The sequence below is a fragment of the Heterocephalus glaber genome, unplaced genomic scaffold, assembly GCF_053883595.1.
Source record: "Heterocephalus glaber isolate CG9 unplaced genomic scaffold, H.glaber_assembly_v1.0 deba00001479, whole genome shotgun sequence".
NCBI lineage: Eukaryota > Metazoa > Chordata > Mammalia > Rodentia > Bathyergidae > Heterocephalus > Heterocephalus glaber.
In genome coordinates, this window is record NW_028258316.1 from 17,775,294 (window position 1) to 17,793,759 (window position 18,466).

At 42.1% G+C, this 18,466-nt stretch overlaps 1 protein-coding gene across 15 annotated transcripts in view; it reads left to right on the forward strand.

The window, feature by feature from the left end:
* Window positions 1–18,466, forward strand: part of Astn2 (astrotactin 2) — a 908,742-nt gene that overhangs the window by 116,681 nt on the left and 773,595 nt on the right. For all 15 annotated transcript variants that reach the window (XR_015439761.1, XR_015439763.1, XR_002396623.2 and 12 more), the window contains exon 2: window positions 900–1,087. Coding sequence is in view for 12 of the 15 variants with exons in the window: in XM_087182849.1 (XP_087038975.1) it covers window positions 900–1,087 (188 nt within the window). In the remaining 3 variants the exon portion in view is untranslated. The remainder of the gene's footprint in view (window positions 1–899; window positions 1,088–18,466) is intronic.

Sequence of the window (18,466 nt, forward strand, 5' to 3'; positions counted from 1 at the left end):
AGTGCTGAGGAAAGGTTATGCAATTCCAGTACAATGACACTTTTGGTGCTTGTGTCATCATCCACTCACCCATCTTACTTAATGAGTAAGATTGGTATGTCTAATATTATTCAAATGATAATTAGAAAAAATATACAGTAGGAAATACAAGATTGAGACAAGAGCTAGGATCTTTAAACGAGGAGACTGGATTGAACAATTTATTTGAAAATCCTAACTTCCTTCTAGTTATGAGAGCACAGGGATCAACAGTACTTTTCAAATATTTTCAAGGCCAGGAGAGCTTTGAGCCAACACTCCCTTGCTTGGAGTGCAACATATACTCTCCCAAAATGGAGCTGCTCTCTTTGGCACAGGAGACCTGGGCTCAGAACACCTCATCATCAAGCTCTTCCTGTGCAGGAGGACCTCGAGGTATCTGGGCTGAGGCGTATGCTCTCCTGGGCCTCTCTGAGCTTCTGCATGACCACTTCTAGCTCAGCTGCTACACAATTGACACCTGAACTCCTACTCCTCTCATGGATTTCCTCCTTTTTTTTTTAGTTGCATAGCCTCAGAAAAATGGAGCACTTTCACCCTTTTGCTTAGTTTTGTTCCACTGTTAGAATAGAAACAATGGCCTTTTTGTGCATGGTGTCATTAAAAAAAGCACACACTGAGCAGACTGGGTTCAAATCCTACCTCTGCCCCTCTGTTCCTTGGGACAAATCTTGGCCACACTTGTCCCATCTGTAATCTGGAAGTGGTGATCTTTGGCTCATGGATTAATTTGGTTGAAGGAAAGGTATCCTGGCACAGATAGATGCTCCTGCACTCTCTACTGTGTGTGCCTCCTTTCCTCCCCGAAGCACCAAAGCCAGGCATACAGCTCACCCACTGCCTCTGGTCTTGTCTTACAGAGATGTCTGGCACGGCGGCGGACATCTCACTGGTGCACTGGAGGCAGCAGTGGCTGGAGAATGGCACCTTGTACTTCCATGTCTCCATGAGCAGCTCTGGGCAGCTGGCCCGGGCCACTGCCCCCACGCTCCAGGAGCCCTCAGAGATCGTCGAGGAGCAGATGCACATCCTCCACATTTCTGTGATGGTGAGTGAGTGGGATGTGAGCGGGACTGGGGAGGGGATAGCAAGATGGAGAGATGAAAGGAGACAGGAAATTGTCAGCAGGTGGAGGGAAGGAGCTGGAGAGTGAAAGAAGTTAGAATGGTAACCGGAAGGTCGGATGGATTCCATGGTGTCACCTGGACTGATGTATACCCATCCATCATCTGTCAGATGTGACAAACTAATTATGCTTCAGAGAAGAAAATAAAGGGTCACCAACTCCTTGGCCTTTTGGCTGACATCTGTAGGAATAGCTGTTTAACACCTGTCACGTGCTTGGCCCTCTCTGCTGAGGGCTGAGGTTCAGCGCTCCAAAATATAGCTGACCTTTCCAAGAATGTCCGAACAGACAAAATTGGAACAAAACTAGGCTACATTGCCCTTTTCCAAGTGCCACGATATATCAGGTGCTTTAAACCTCACAACTACAACACAGCAGCCCCTGCAGATGGGCTGCGTGTAGCTAGCGCGGTTGTATATAGAGACCCTTCCATAACCCTCACATCATAGTCGTAAATCTATAGCAGATGGAAAAGAAACTTGCCCAAGATCACATAGCTCCTAAGAGACAGAGCTGCTCTATAGAGTATTCGAACCCATGCATGTCTAGGTGCAAAGCCTGAACTGTGTCCTCTACACCTTGTTTTCTTTCAATTCAAGAATTTCTTGAATATTTACCACATGTCAGCCACTATGCTGGGCACATTTGTGAAAAGTGTCTCATTGTATTCTTGGCAAGAATGCATGAAGTGTGGCACATCTCCGCCACATTGGAGAGAAAGTTATGGGTCAGAGAGGTGAAGTAGGCTTCCAGCTCTGTTGGCCCCCTGATATACACCATTATAGCTCTGCCTTCTCTCCCAAGAAGGTTACTAAGGGTGAAATCATGTAAGTGGTAGCATAGAAGGTATATAGGCTCATATTATGGGTTCCTTAAAAAGTTGTCATTAATAGCTTTGCATGATATACAGAAGACAATCAGACAGACAAATCTATGTAGAAAACATGGATCTATTCGGCTTAGAATGAGATCCAAGAATGGTAATATCTGCTGTCCTCCTAATGTTATACTCCCCACAGCGCTCCTACATCATTTTCTCAGTTTCTCCTTTAGCATGGTTGCAGTCAATTCATAAAAGTAGAAAAGGATATCCTCACCCTGTGTACAAAAAGGTAAATCTCAGAGAGATAAAGTGATTGGCATAAGTGAAGCTTCCCACACCTTCAAGTCTTCCTTCCATTCAACAGTCAATATTTATTGAGATTTCTACAATAGAGCGGACCTTTGATTTTGGTTTCTTTCCCTTGTTCCTCTTCAGTTAACACTGTGCATTAGACATTCTGATTAGGCTGAGTAAGATCTTGGAAATTTTCTCTTTTGGGGAAAACATACACATACCCCAGCCAGATAGCAAAGTTAATTTTGGACCTAACGCATGCTCATCACATGGAGGAACAAATCAAGGCCTTTGTGTTATTCATGGAATGAGTGTGATAGACTTTTTTCATATATATATATATATATATATATATATATTTAGCAAATGATACAGCCACATGCTGAGATAAGTGGGTGCCAGCGTGCTGATTTGGGGGTGCATATTTGTTTTTTAAAATTATTTTATTGGTACATTTTAGGTATACAGTATGTTTACATTTATCATTGGGGGTTTGTACCTGAACATGATGTATCTTGGATCTTATTTTTTTCCCCATTACCTGTGTGCCCTTCACCCCTTCCGCCCTTCCCTATTTACATAGATTTCATTTCCATTTTTTTTCTTTTCTCATAATTTTTCCTTTCCCTTCTTCCCTTTCCCCTTCCCCTCCCACCACCCCTACACCTCTGGACCTTTTCCTATTTCAAATTATCAATTATTCATTTTAGTCATTTTAATCCTTATTTACACTTTCAGTTTCTCATACTAGAGAAACTATTTGGTGTTTACATGTGTGTCCTATTTATTTCACTTAAGAGTATGGCCTCAATATGGGGGTGCATATTTGTAAAACACCATTTCAGGGTACACGCTGAGGTCCTCATGGAGCCTGGGGTATCCTTTAGGGTTAGGAAGAGCTGAGGGGTGGTGTGACTTCTTTCTTTAATGTGAGGAACTAAGACTTGGCTTTTATTAATATTTGCTATGTATTTTCACGTTGTGGCAAAGGATATACTTACATACATTCTTCTCATAACCAACCAACGTACATTGTATTATCTCAACTATTCATGAGCCTTAAATGTACCTTTTCTGCCTCCAGGCCCAAGGTTAGTTTCACTAAATCAGACTGTCTCCCCAAGAAAGTGTTTCTTGGCTTTCCTTTTTGCACAGTGAGAATGGATCATTAGGACGCAGACATCACTGAATTTCCCTGTAATTCAGGATTTGGCTGGCCAAGAAGGGAGTAGCCGCACACTCCTGGACTAAACTCTCTGCCTCTGGGGTACTACTTCCTCGTCCACAGTTCTTTCCCCTTTATGGGGTCCATCCAAACTTTTTATGTCTCCACGGCACCTTCAGGGGACAATCCTGTTCAGAAGACACTCGACCCAAGTATGTCTATTGATGCAGGGCCAGCCTCATCAAGGTGAAAATTCTGAGAATTCTGCCCATCACCTGGAGGTAGGGAGATAAGAGGTTGTAAATGCAGACACTGGAGACCCAGCACCTGGATACAAAGTGATCCTCTGCCGCTTCCCTCTCTGAATGATCTTGGGCAAAGTATTGAACCTCTCTGTGCTTTATTTTTGTTGTCTATAAAGTGAGAATTGTACTAACATTTATGTAGCTACAACAAAAAGATCAGATCAGAGGAGCTTGGCATATAACAATATTTGCTTTTATTATGAAGACCACTTCAGTTGAAACCTTTGAGATGTTCTGCTTTGCTATGATCTTCCATTTCCCAGATGGGTAAATTGAGGTCCATGACAGGCCAGGGTTTGTCTACAATTCCAGACAGCAGGGATTAAGCAGCCATCATGTCTCTTCTTGACCCAGATGTTGTCATTGTTCTGACCACATAAAATACAGCAAAACCCAAAAGAGTGATTTATTTTCTTCCCCTAAGTCATCATTCAATCAAGCAATGGCGATGGCTGGGAGATGATTTTCCATTTCATGGATGCCAGATCTGAGATTCAGCAAGTTACTGATTTGCCTATGGCTACATGGCTAACAAAAATTCTGTTCTGGGACTAGGCTTTCCCAAAGTTCCAAATATATGTCATGTGGCTACTGGATGATCCAGTCTTTTCGAATTTAGTGAAGATCTGAGACGGTTTGTGAGAAGACCAAGAGCATCCAGTCGAATCTCAAGTAAGTCTGGAAGCAAGAGTCTGTGAGCTCCATCTCATTTTCTCAGCACAAACATCCTACCTGCCCATGCAAGGAACTCAGCCCCTGCTCAGCCCCCGGAGCCTGATACAATCCATGTGTACTGAGTGGAACCAGCATGCTCTTCAGAGTCGTGAGTCCTGAGTTGGGCATCTTCCTTGCCCCAGAAGGTTGCACAGTCTGAGTATTAATATCCCAAGGAGTGGTGTAACAAGGAAGTATTCAGTGGCACTCGGCCAGGAGAAGAGTGAACTGTTATCTCCTCTATTTCTTCACCCCAGACTTTGGTACTCTGAGCACTAAAATGCCCTCTTCTCACTGTACAGGCAGCAGCATGCTGGGAAGAAAGCAGATATTTGGAATTCAGCAGAGCTGACTCAGTACCCAACACTCTTACATCCCACTTCCTGTTAGCTTTACCTTGAGCTAGTCTCCTCATATTCCTGAGCCTCAGTTTCCTTATCTTTGAAACAGAACTGATCACACCAACCTCATACAGTTATTGGAAAGAATGGAGGAAATATATAAACAGTAACTACGTAGTATCCACCTTGGCACAGAGTGACCACACACCATCAGTGAGTAGTAAGAAGACCACTGCAACAATGTCCAGAGGCGTAAGAAGACTTTGGGTTTAGCCTTCTATTGCTGTCTGATATTGAGAAATATTTATAATACTTGGCGTTTAGTTTGGGTATCTACTATATTCTAGGCAAGAGTCCAAAATTTGTCTTCCATACATTATCAGTTTAATCCTCACAACAGATCTTAAGGTGGATACATACACTTTCTTAGATATGAGGAACCTGAAATGTTAATAAAATAAATAGCTCTCCAAGGGACCTCAGTCACACAAAGGTTAAATGGTTAAACTGGGGTTTGTGTCTATAAAGTCCAACCTCTGTCCTCTATCTATATAGCAGACCACCATTTCGCTTCTCTTTTGCTGACTTACAATATAAGATTTCATGAGCGTATTGTTACAAAGACTTCTCCTTACATAAACCCATGGGCACATTAAGAAGGGTTTGGCTAAAAAGTCAATTCCAAGGTTAAACAGTGCCTTTTTTTTACTAGTTACATGTCTTTGCCCAAAGCATCTTGATAATTTATAAAACCGTGATAATGGTCTCCACTCCCTAGAATTTAACCTAAGTATCAAGTGAAATCACATCTATAAGTACCCTGTGTAATGAAAATAATGACTGCTATCATCAAGAACTTTCTGCACAGCAGGCACAATGACATGCAGCGTATTCTTTATTTTAATTATTCAAATACTTGTATAAGATAGGGAATGTTATTTCCCTCATTTACAGATGAAGAGACTGGCAGTGAGGTAATGAATCCTACTTACTCACCTCATAGGTAGGTGCTGAAGCTTGGATTCCAACTCCTGTCTGTCTAAATTGAAAGTCTGTGTTCTTGGGCACAATTCTGCATGGCACAGTGCCTGACATTCAGTAAGTGCTCAAAAAGCAGAGGCTGTTATTAAAATGTTAGCTGTAGTGAGGGTCTATAGTGCCTGTTATTTATGGAATATTCACTCTGGGTGCTCAGAACACTCCATAGAACTTGGAACTGTGTCAGGTAGGGAGAGAGGAGTTGCTTGTGCCAGCAGTTTATCAATAGGAGAAAAGAAACCCAAAGGGATTGATTTGCCTACAGGTGCAGAAGCAAAGGAACCTCTTGGCTTGAATCCTGTAGGTGCCCTTTACATTGTTCATCAGCATAAACTATCCCAGCCCTTCAGGCTATGCCAGCTCAGTTTGGGATCTACGTATGCAAATTTGAACAGCAGAGAAAGAATATACCTTGCGTTTTATTTATTTCTTTTAAGTTAGAAAGTGAAAGGAGTTAAACTGCTTCAAGGGGATTTAAGGTCCCTGCAACAAAATCCTAATAAATGTGATCAAACTTGTTTCTTCTTTGCACTTAGGTGGTGTTTCTGTTTTTGCTTTTTGTTGATGTTTTCATTGTTATATTGGCATTTTGAGCTCTATTTCACTTTTGCATTGATCAAAGGTTCAGTTAAAGGAAATAACTGTCACTTTTGTTTCAGAAGGTTAGTGGTAAAAGCTCTACTTTTCCCTCTCCCTCACCTTTAAACAACGATATTACTTCGTTTTTGTATGGAACGTCTTGTTTTAAAGATTTCCTTAGAAGTTTTACAAACTGCTTAAAATCAGTATCTTTCATCATAGTGCTCTCTCTCTCTCTCTCTCACTTTCTCCCTCTCTCTTTTTGACTTTTTTTGTGACAAAATATTTTGAGAAGACAAATGAAAGAAAATGATTGGTTTGATGTAGAAGAAGAAAGGACCTTTGAAGGCACTTTCCTTTCAAAGGGAGAGCCCCATAGAAAATGCTGCAGGTTTGTATTAGTGGGCTCCAAGAAAGAAAGGCATTAAAATTCTCATCAACGGTACAAACATTCTCTCAACATGTTTGTGCTTTCCAGCAATGGATTGATCTGAGTTAGGCAGTAGTGAGTCTCCTGTCCTTGAGGGAATATAAGCAAAGGCTAGCAGACTAGACCGAGACAAATAATATTTAAATTATATGACTGTTATAGTTCTTTCAAATTTAGATTATCTATGATATAATAATATATTGAAAAGTACTTTGAGGATTATATAATTCTACATAAATCTAAGAAATTATCATTACCAGCCTCAATCGGTAAATGTGTTTGAAGGATTTGTGCGATATTCGGACACCCCTTACTAAAGATTTCCACAGAAGATAGCTTCAGATCTGTTCCCCCATCAGTGCATTTATTCATTCAAGGTATATCATTCATTCCTTCATTCACTGATTCAATCCCTTAATCACCTAACGGTTTATCTGCTTATTAAATCATGTGATGAAAAGCCTATATGCTAGGATGGAAAGAAAAAAGAAATTAAAAACCAACTGCAAACTCAGAATGAATGAACCATGCAATCTGACTGCTAAAAGCAGTCATATATTTTAAGTTATCCTTTATAAAGACTAGTTTTCTAAACAAGTAGCCCTGGTAGTTCTATATGAGGCTTAAAATGTATTTACTTGTGGAGACTACATGTTAAAAGAAATAATTACCAATTAGAAAAGTCATGAATAAAGGATGCAGTGAAAAACCTTAAAATAATAATGCGTGACAGCACTGTTGCAGTGCTTGACATATTTAATTCATTGTATTATTACAGTAATCCCAATTCAATAGGTATTATAATTACTGTGAGTCTACTATTGCAAAACATAGGAACAAAGAATGTAACTGATTTAGAACTCTGACCACAGACTGTATCAAGGATCACATTCTGGCTACATGACTAACTTACTAGGTAGGACTTCAGCATGTACTTCCTCTGTTTCTATTTTCTCATTTTTAATGGACTGATACTGCAAGGATCTACCTAAGGGGGTGTATTTTGAGAATTATTTAAGAAGGTATCTAAATCTCAGCCATCTATGCCGGAGCCCGACACATTATCATGCACATGCTATGACTCTGCCACTTGCGAGAGTAATAGTTTCCCAAGGCTGCCCTAACAAAGGGCCACAAATGGAGTGACTACAACACAAAACTTACGGTCTCACTGCTCTGGAATTGAGAAGTATGAGATGCAAGTCAGCAGGACCTCTGAGAGCTCTCAGGAGAATCTGCTCCAGGCATCCCTCCTGACTTCTGGGAATTCCTTGACTTGTGGCAGTTTAACTCCAGTCTTCACATGGCCTTCTGCCTATGTGGGTGTCCCTCTCAATGCCCAAGTTTTGCCCTTTTTATAATGACACCAGGCATATAGGGTTGGCCTCTTCCCTACGAAGCTCTTTGGAACTTGATTACTACTAAAAACTATCTTTAACTAAGGGCACGTTCTAAGGTACCAGGAAGTAGGTATCTAACTTATTTTGAGGATACGATTTAACCACTAACAATGAGTGCTATTACTGTGGTATTTCTAAGTGATATTCATTAAATGAGGCCCAGGATAACCAGGGAAGGAGAAGCCAAGCTACTGCTGTCAGTATGCAGAGCCTTTCAGAAAGAATGCAGACTAGTGAGGAAATCAGATCCTGACTAAGAAGGATTATTTTAGATAGAAGGTTAAACAAATCTGGTGGTGGAATGATGATGTGATACACATAGCACAGATATCTATGGCTTGAACCCAGGAGTGCCAGCTTCTCCAGGATATGCCCCATGACCTTATGTAGTCACAGTCTCTCCTCCCTTACTGCCCTTATCGGCAAATTAATATCACCAAGATTATGTCAGTTGTCAAAACATAGTGAATTTTGGTCATGCAAATACCCGAAGGACTTTTATATAAGTAGGCTATGTCCATGAATCCCACTCATTTTTTTTTCAGGAACAGGACCTTTTTATCATAATCTGTTTTATTTTTGAAATTTTATACCGTATCAACCTTGTAGCTTGGCCCTGCTGACTTGCTTTAACAACAAAGAGTCCCTGAAAGCCTGCTAGGGATCTAGCTTGGCTCACAGATCAAATGGGAGGATAAGCTTTTGCTTCTGTATTTAGAAAATGTGCTTACCTGGACCAGCATTTAGGAATACCATAGGGAAGTGGGCTAGGTATGGAATTCGATATCAGAAGGCCTGGGCTCAAGCTGAGACTTTACCATTTACCAACTGCAGCAATACGAGAGAGTCATTTCACTGCTCTGGGCTTCTTGTTTGGTCATTTGCAAATGGAAATAAAATTAAAATTATGACATCAAACTGAGATCATGCATATGAAAACATCTGGCAAAACTGTCCCCAAAGCAAGACCTATGCAACATGGTTGGGTGTTGGAGCTTGAAAGCATTATAGACCTCACAACAACCAACTCTCCTGTATTAGCCACCTTTTTCTTGTTTATGCTACGAGCAACCCACCCTGGATCTCAGTGGTGGGACAAACGGTGTTTCGCTCCTCACATACCTTACACGTCAGCAGCTTCGGGGACTGTGCCCCCTCATTCTGGCACATTAGCTGAAGGGAGCTTCAGTCTGAGATGCTTGGTTTTCACAGAAGAGGGAACAAGCTAGAGAGCATGCAGGAATCTAGGAAAACATAGAAGTCATTATGTGGGTTTTGTGATATACTACTGAACAAAACATACCACTTGGCCAAACCCAGAGCCAATGGCAGGGATATGCAGTCCTTTACAGGGATGCACATACAAACAATTGTAAATAGTAATAGAATGTACCCCACCCTCCTTTTACAGTTGGGGAAAGTGAGATTGGAAATGGATATTCTCCATCTCTGTCTGGGCCAGTGATCAAGCCCAAATGGAAAAGGTGGGCAGCAGCATCCTGGAGCTAGCAAGACACAGCTTGGGAAGGGGCCCTGCAAGCAGTTCTTCTGAACCTTCTGGATAGAGTGCAGGATGAGTGTGTGTATAGCAAAAAAAATTCTGCATAACCTAGACAGAGGGAGGCAGCAAGAAAAACAGATGCCCGTCTGTATCTATACGAGGTAAATACAAACTCTCATAGGCAGAGAGAAGTAAAGGGAAACTGAGAAAAAGGGGAGCCGAGAACACTGAGAGAAATAAAGAAAAATTGGTGGGGTCAGACAAAAGATTTAGTAGGAGAAACAGGCAGAAGACCAAACAGAGAATAAAACCTAAGGAGAGCACAGATAGAAGCAGGGAGAGACAAACAGAGCAGAGAAGAGGGACAGATAGAATTGTGGGCAGAGTACAGGGCAGGGCATCAGCGTAATTCGGGGTTGGGGAGGAAGATGGGGGTGGACAGAAGGAGTGTCCAGCAGCAATGGGGAGAGGACCGTAGAAGGGAAGCAGAGGGCACAGCAAACTGGGCCAAGCACCAAGGCTGGAGGAAGGAAGGGAAAGAGAAATCCTTGCAGAGGAGTAAAGTGAGGAGGGGACAGTGTGGCAGGACAGCCAGACAAGGTCCCCTTAGTGATCAGTTCCATCCTCCTGTGCTCCAGCCTCTTCTTCCACATTTTTCCCATCAAGAACTTGAGGCCTCCTTAGAGTGTTCTAATAACAGCAATGCAGACAGAATGGGGTGTAAGCATGGTGTGGGGGTTCATGCTGTTACTCCTTTCCCCACATAGCCTGTGAGTATGGGTGGTGAGGTTAGCTTTGGATACTTTGACACTTCTTCCTCACTTTTCAATTCATTGCTGTCTCCCTTCTCTCCTGTGCTCAGAAGGCAGCTTGGTTTGGTGGAAGTGATGTGGGTTTGGAGAAAGACAGATGTGAGACTCTTCTCCTTATTGCTATTTGTCCTTAGGCATAGTACTGAACCTCTGATTCTCACTTTCTCCTGGATTCTGAGGATGTGGAGACCACACTCATGGGGTTGAGAGAAGAAATGAGCAAGGAAAGGTTCATAAAATGTCTTAGAATGGTTCTAGAGAAGATCCCTTTGTTTTCCTTTTGCCTTTCAGTTTTTTCCCCTTATTCGTTGTTATATTTGGCCTACAAAGCATCTGTTGAACTAAGTTGAGCATGAGTTATTAAGAATATTGACTCTAAAATACTGTTAAAATAATGAATGGGGTAGAAGAGATAGTTTTTCTTTATAGTTGAGTATCCAATTAATAAATGTAAAAGGAAAGAGGGAAACAGAAAATCACCATTAGGCATTCACCACTGTAATAATTACTACTGACAAGATCCAACGATGTGTACTAAAATTGATAAGTGAAACTTTGAGAACAAATAGGAGATTTACAGAGTCTTGAAGAAGTTGCACAACCCATGTGTTTATGAATTACAAAAGGAAAATAGTGACTTTTCTGTGGAGAACACTGGCTGATACCAATTGGATTAGCTTTCTCGGGCTTCTATAACAAGTTGCCTCAAACAGAGGGACTTCAAACTATAGAAATTCTTTCATGGTTTTGGACTCTGAAATCAAGGTGTTTTCAGGGCAACACTTCCTCCAGGGGTCCTAAGGAAGAACCCCTCCGTGCCCCCTGAGCTTTTGGCGGTTCCTAGTGCCCTTTGATTAGTGTCTACTTTATCTCAGCTTCTCTGGTTTCTCATCTCTGGGTCTCTTATAAGGACACATGTCGTTGGATTGAGACCATACTTTGATAACTCAGCTACAAGATTCTTAACTTAATTCATTTGTCAAAACTTTTTTTCCCAAGTAAGGTAACATTTATAATTTCCAGAGACTGTGATGTGGACACATCTTTGTAAGTTCCACTATTTAACCCATCTCATCAGCTTAACCAAGTGGTCAAGGTTAACATCACTAGTAAAAAAGCATATTGATGTCATGAATGCCCAGCTATGCTGCACTAAAAAGGGAATCATGGCACTTCTCTGGTATTATGGCCAATAATGTGTAACCACTGTAATCATAAAAAAAATCAGAAAAGGTCAGTGAGAGACTGCTACAGAATAACTGAAAAGGACTTTTCAAAAGTCTTCAGGTCATAAAGGAAAGGAAGGACTGAGGAACTGTCTCAGATTGGAGCCCAGGGAGTCATGACAAATAAATGCCATGTGGGATCCTGTACTTGATTGTGGACCAAAAACCAAACCAAACCAAACCAAACCAAACCAAACCAAACCAACAAAAAAATGGACATTAGCAAAAATCTGATGAAATTTATATAAGGTCTATGTTTTGTTTCATGGCATTGTATCATTGCCAGTATCCTAGTTTTTGGTTATTTCATTGTGGTTATATGAGACACTGACACTAGGGAAGCTTAGTGAAGGGAGTACAGGAACTCTCTAACTTTGCAACTCCCCGGGTCTATAGTTATTCCAAAATAAAAAGATTAAGAACAAAAAATAGTATGACCATTGGGAAGAATTGCCTACATTAGAATTGCCAACTGACTGTATTACATACAATGTGGACTTAGTTTAAATTACTTAACTTCTCAGTGCCACAGTTTCCTCCCTTGTACAACAATGATAATAATTTCTATAGACAACATGATATAACATACATGAATTATATACAGATAGTATTTTGATGAGCATCTTCTATTGCTGCTCTTTTTTGTCTGTTTCACAAATGATAAAACCAAAGCCTAGAAAGTAAGATCACACAGCCAGCAAGCAGCCAGCCCCCAAATTAAAATTATGTTTTTATTTCCCAGTGATCTGTGTGCTCTACAACACTTCCTTTCTTACGACACCTCCTTTCTTCCAGAGGCAAGGATGGGTAAGGACCTTTCAGGGGCCTGTTGTGGTTTAGATCTTTCAAAGTCTCATGTATTTGGAATGTGATTGGATCGCTCTTCAGTGAATGCATCCATTTTTTGAATTTAGTAGCTGAATGTGTTATTTGGAGGCATGGCCTATTTGGAGGTGGGTCTCCAGGAGACATGGTCTAGAAAATTGTATTCCTCTCCTTTGGTTTCTTCCTTCCCTCTCTACTTCCTGGCTGCCATGGGTAGAGCAGCTTTCCTCTGATGTGCCCTCAAACATGCCATTTCTGCCTTGGAGCCAGCTTACACTGAACCAAAATTATGAGCTGAAATAAACCTCTCCTCCTTTGAGTTGTAGGTGTTGGATATTTTGTCCCAGCAATGGGGAAATGACTGAGACAGGGCTTATCTCCGTCACTGCCAATTAGTGGACTCTGTTAAGGAGGCAGATTTGGCTCTGAACTAGGGAAGAGGCAGCCGGTTCTTCCAGCTACTGAAATCTAGAATGGATGAATCTGCCAAAGGGTATAGTCCCTCTATGATCCAATCACATATTTGAATGAATGCTTGGGAGTCATGAAAACAGAAAATGCTCACTTAATTCTTAAGAAAGCTTTTTAAACAGTCATCTAGTTCAACCTTTTATTTTGAAGTGAAAATGAATACTAAATAACTCTTGTATGTTTCTAAGAATGGCTGGCAGTGTCAGGTGGCAGGGCAGTGGTGGATAGCCTTTCCAACTGGAGACCATGCCCATGAGAGTGTGTGTGTGTGTGTGTGTGTGTGCACGCGTGTGCATGTGTGTGGTCCCTACTGCACGACACTGCCCTCCCTGGACTGTAATTCACACACAGCAGCTCCTGACACTGAGTGCCCAGGGAGCCGTCCACCACATACCTTCTGCACACCTATATTTTACCTCATTGCAGTGCTCACTCTGTCTGCAAATCCACCGATACAGCCAAACAATTGCCCAGTTCAAACTTCTGCTGCTAATGTTCCCCAGCTCAAGGGCGTCTTTAATAGCAAAATAATACTTGTTTTTTCTCCCTTCCCTCTCTGTTTTTTCCTAATCTCTCCCCGATGAGACATAACATTAATTACAGCAGTTAACTGAAATTCTGTCTGTATTATGGCCTGCCACCTTCTCCATCTTGGCTTCTGCCTCCAAAGTATCTCTCCTGAATGAAGGGGGCTGGGTGAGGTGGATGTGCGGTTGTATTTATTTAAATTTTCGCTGCCTACCTCCTTTGTGGTGAATTTTAAGTCAAGTAGAATCAATGTTTTCTCGGGTAGTGTGCTTGAGTGTGAATGTGTGTGTGTGTGTGTGTTGCTTGTGTGTGCCTGCTTCATAATCTAGCTGTCATTTTGAGCTAATTGTGTTGTTTCCTCTTGTGTGGAAGGAAATCTTATCTGTTTTGGATTAAAATTCAATGAAGGTCACAGCGGCTGGAAAACTTACCAGACTGCTGCAATTAATGTTCATTTGGCTTTGATAAATTGGAACGTTCCCCTCAATAGGACTGGAGTGGATTTCAGAAGCAATAATTCTTCCATTAACTCAATGATTCTGCCTGTGAGGGAGGACCTTGTCCTGCTTCTGTTTGTCATCTGTCACTTGGAGGAGCCGGGCATATGTCAGAGATGATTTATCATGATTGCCGTGCTTGCTTGTAGAAGAAACTTTTAAAACCACTAATTAGTTTCGCCCCCATAAATCGCTTGATTAAACAAAATGTAAGCTTAGAATTAAGGTAGAAAAAGTTTTTGTACCCCTGGGTTTCCACAATTGTGGGATTATTACAAGTTCTTTTCAAGGGTGAGGGGAAAATGAATCTAATTAATAATACTGAGCACTTATGATATTTTAGGGAATATGTGTATTATGTGCAGTGCTCTTCTTAATTCTGAAAGCATTTCTTTAGGGTAGTTTGCCCATATGACTTGGGAGGAGACTGAAGTCCATAGACAGTAAACATTTAATACAACATCAGCAGCATAATATTAGAAACCAGGTACCTTGATTCTAAATCCCTTGCCTGATCATTATGTATTAGGAATTTTTTTAGTTGCTTAATATTACTAAGTCTTGCTGTTTATTGTCCCACTACATGTGAGGGAAAATATTATTCTTACATGAAAATTACCTAGTGTAGGTTTCCTAGGTCCTATGGTAGTTCTGTTTTTAAGCTTTTGAGACATATCTTCCTACTGTTTTCCATCATGGTTGTGCTAATTTACACTAACGGTGGACCAGGTTCCTATTTATTGAGTTATGTGTTAAACATGTACAATTTGGGGGGGGGGCACCAGGGATCAAACTCGGGACCTTATGCTTGCTAGGCAGGTGCCAGAACCACTGAGCTAAATCCCCAGCCCCTACATGTACAATATTTTACATATCAGTACTGTCCCATATAAGTAGTTTTTTTGAAAAAAAAATTAAGTGTACCACCACCACCAACAAAAGAATGACCTGGTGTGTTTGTTTCCCTGGGCCAGGTAGGCTGGATCTCGTACGGTGTTCTCAATGTCCATGCAGGGTTCTGGAGAGCCTGCAGAAGTGGGGAATCACTTAGCTCCACTTAGCTCATTGGAGCAGGAGGAGGAAAGGCAGAGCCTCAACTAGCTAATTACATAATTCTTAGAAAACCCTGCCAGGCGACCACCTGCATCTTCACCTTACAGCTTGGTGCACTGAGGGAGGCACATGAAGTTAACACCTCCTGGAGAGACTCAAACAGGCAGACCTTTGTGTCTGCCTCACTGGCAGCAAAGCTCTTGACCTAACCCAGAAGCCCGATCTCATCTAGCCCTGTCCTTGTTGCTCCAATAGCCAATCATTGTTCTCCTCTAAAATTCTGCAGAGTCACAAGCAAGAGGCATTCTGGGCTTTCCCCATGGACACTTCTTCAGCTCCTGCTTTATTACGGTGCTGATGTGTCCTGATGTGCCCCTAATGAAGTGTCCAGAGGCCTGCCCTGTCTCAGCTTTCCTTAATAGGGAGTGAAATATGTTGGCTGGGCCAGAGGCTTTGTTAGGTGGTGCACAGAGCTTCTGAGGGCTGTCTAGGGGAGATGTGAGGCAGCTCTGCTACCTCCTCATAGCAGATGACCTCAGATGAACTAGGACCTGTGAGGCAGGGCTCTGCTATTGCAAAGACTCAGTACACCTGGTGGAGGAGCTCTGCCGGGGACCTGGATCTGCCAGCCTTTTGTTACCTGTGTGATCTTGGGCTAAGGACTGACCCTCTCTGAGTCTGGGTTTCCTCCAGTGTAAAATAGAGCTGGCAGTAGCACCGCCTCTGATACAATTACTGTGAGGAATGGAGGCGTCTATGTAAAGTGCAAATTTTAGGTGTGACAAATCAAAATTTCTCAATAAATTATAGCAATTCTTAAAGTCCAAACACTCCTGACCAACTAACCTAAACAGAACCTGTTCCTCTGTGAAATTTTATTGAAATCTCCCAACAGTATACTGAATAAGTGCTCTATGTTTCCGTGTAGCTGAGGGGACAGAACATCAGTGAAGGGGTTTGTTTAGGGTCATACAGTTGGTCAGCACTAGAAGAGACACCAGGGTAGTACACACACAGGAAAGGCCATATGAAGTCACAGCAGGAAGATGTCTGTCTGTAAACCAGAAAGGCCACCAGAATCCACCCCTACTGGACCTTGCATTTGCAGCCCCTAGAAATGTGAGGAAACAGATTTTAGCCACCCAGTATGTGGTGTTTAGTTATTGCTCCTTGAACAGATCCATGCAGAGGGAGTTATGGCTAGTGCTTCCCCATCCCCCTGGGTGGCTGAGGGCACCAGGGGAACGTGAATGAATATTTCCCTTTTGCTTTGTTCCTGTTCCAAGGACAAATGGGAAAATTAGAAAGAGGAGAGAAGGTGATCACAAAACAGAAGGGGAACAGGGTGGAGAGAGAAGAAAGGAGGGAAGACAGAGGAAGGTGGGTATCAGGCACATAATAAACTGTCAGGTAAATTGATTGGTAGATAGACCACTGCCTGATCCTGCCATGTGTTACATTTGGGACCTTTTCACAGCACAGAATGTAGATTCAGAGAAGTGCTTAAAGTTAGCATCTTCCCTTCAGTCACTGTAACAAATATTCTGAGTGCTTATGATATACCAGCATGGCCTTTGTTGCATACTACTTACTTACATGTTAGAAAACTCTGTCTGTTCACGGTAGTCCCAAAAGAGATGTGTAAGAATATGCCAATTGCATGGATGCCCAAGCACTGAGATTGCCCAAGGTCATATGACTACTCAAGACCTTGATTCTACATCTTCAGTCCATGATCTACCACTAGCATACTAAGACCAGTGAGACAAGAAGAATGCCAACTCAGAGGGTAAGCCCACACCCATTCAAGTTATTTCTCTACCTACCACTCATAGTACCTGGAAAGAGGCATCCACCTGCCAGAGCTTCCCCAGGGTGGAGGGAGCCCTCGGGGAGGAAACCTGAGTGAAGTGCTTGATGCGTCACCTGTAGGCAGTGCTGTGCACATGGCAGCTGTAGACTTGTGAATCCTCTCTCTATAGCTTCAATATCTTGTTTCTTTGATTTTAAATTTAGGACAGTAACTTGTACCTTAAAAGATTATGTGGAATGAACTGAGATTACCAGGCATAATGCCCAGGATCATGCCTGGCACATCATGAGTACTAAGTCCATAGTGACTGTTACTATTATTACCAGTAGCCTCCTATGCACTCTACAAAGTCCCCAACTGGGGAATCTCTCAGATCAACCAAAGACCAAGCTGATGTTTTTGTGGCTTGTTCTACTCCGGCTGCTGCCAGCAGACTCCTGCCTTTCAGGAGGCCAGCAGCCTTGGGAGGTAAGAGATGGGGTCTCAGAGCCACCCCCAGGTACCAATTCCTACTCCTGGGAAGGTGGAGATGAGCCTGGGCTGACCAAACGGTACAGACTGAAAAATGAGGTTGTGAAGCAGCAACAGCAACATCTGTGTCATCATTTCTGCACCAGGAGGTCACCGGGCTTCATAAACTGCTGCTGCCAGAGTGGTCTTTGTTTAGGAATTAATTAGGAGCAGCAAAGAACTGCTGCCCATGCAGATTTTGGTCTGTGGAAGATATAAAAAGCAGATGGATTGTAAGCAAGTGTATTTTTCACCCTTTACCACTGTGTGAATTGGTACGTGGTAGAGCAGGAGGCACCGGAGGAGCAGGCTTTGAAAAGCGGGGACACCTGAGCCCTCACTCAGTTCCACTTCTGTGTGCTCACGTGTACATTTCTTTCCTTTTGGCTTGAGCTACTTGTGCATCAGTAAACTCTCGGTATTAATAATAGCATGGTCTGCAGAGTCTTTCCATGTGCTGCGAACACAGCTCAATGCTTGAGTCACTTTTGTCTGATCCACAACAGTCCAGGGAGGACACTATTGCCAGCCACTTTTACATGTGAGAAAGCTGAGGGTCAGGATGGGTCCAAAGGAGCTCAGACTTGAACCCAAGGCATGAACCCCAGGTCTGTGCCTTTAGCTGTTGTGCTATTACAGCATTTCTTCATCTTCCTGATAAAACGCTGTCCACATCCCTTTAAAAAGATCAGTTAAAAACCTGAATGAGTCACTTTGAAGAGAGGATTTCGTAAAACGGAGATTTTCACTTATGAACCAATGAGAACATTTGAAGCTTTTATACTTCAATTCTGTTGACAGAACTTAGTCACCCTGGAAAAAATTCATTCACTTTATCATTAGTAATAAGAACGATGTTGTAAAGCATGCTAATATCTGTATAGTGCTTTGGCAATTTCTTGACAATTTCCACATATATGTTACCACAAAACTATCATTGGGTATTTAGGCATTGATATGGTAGCTTTTATTATTA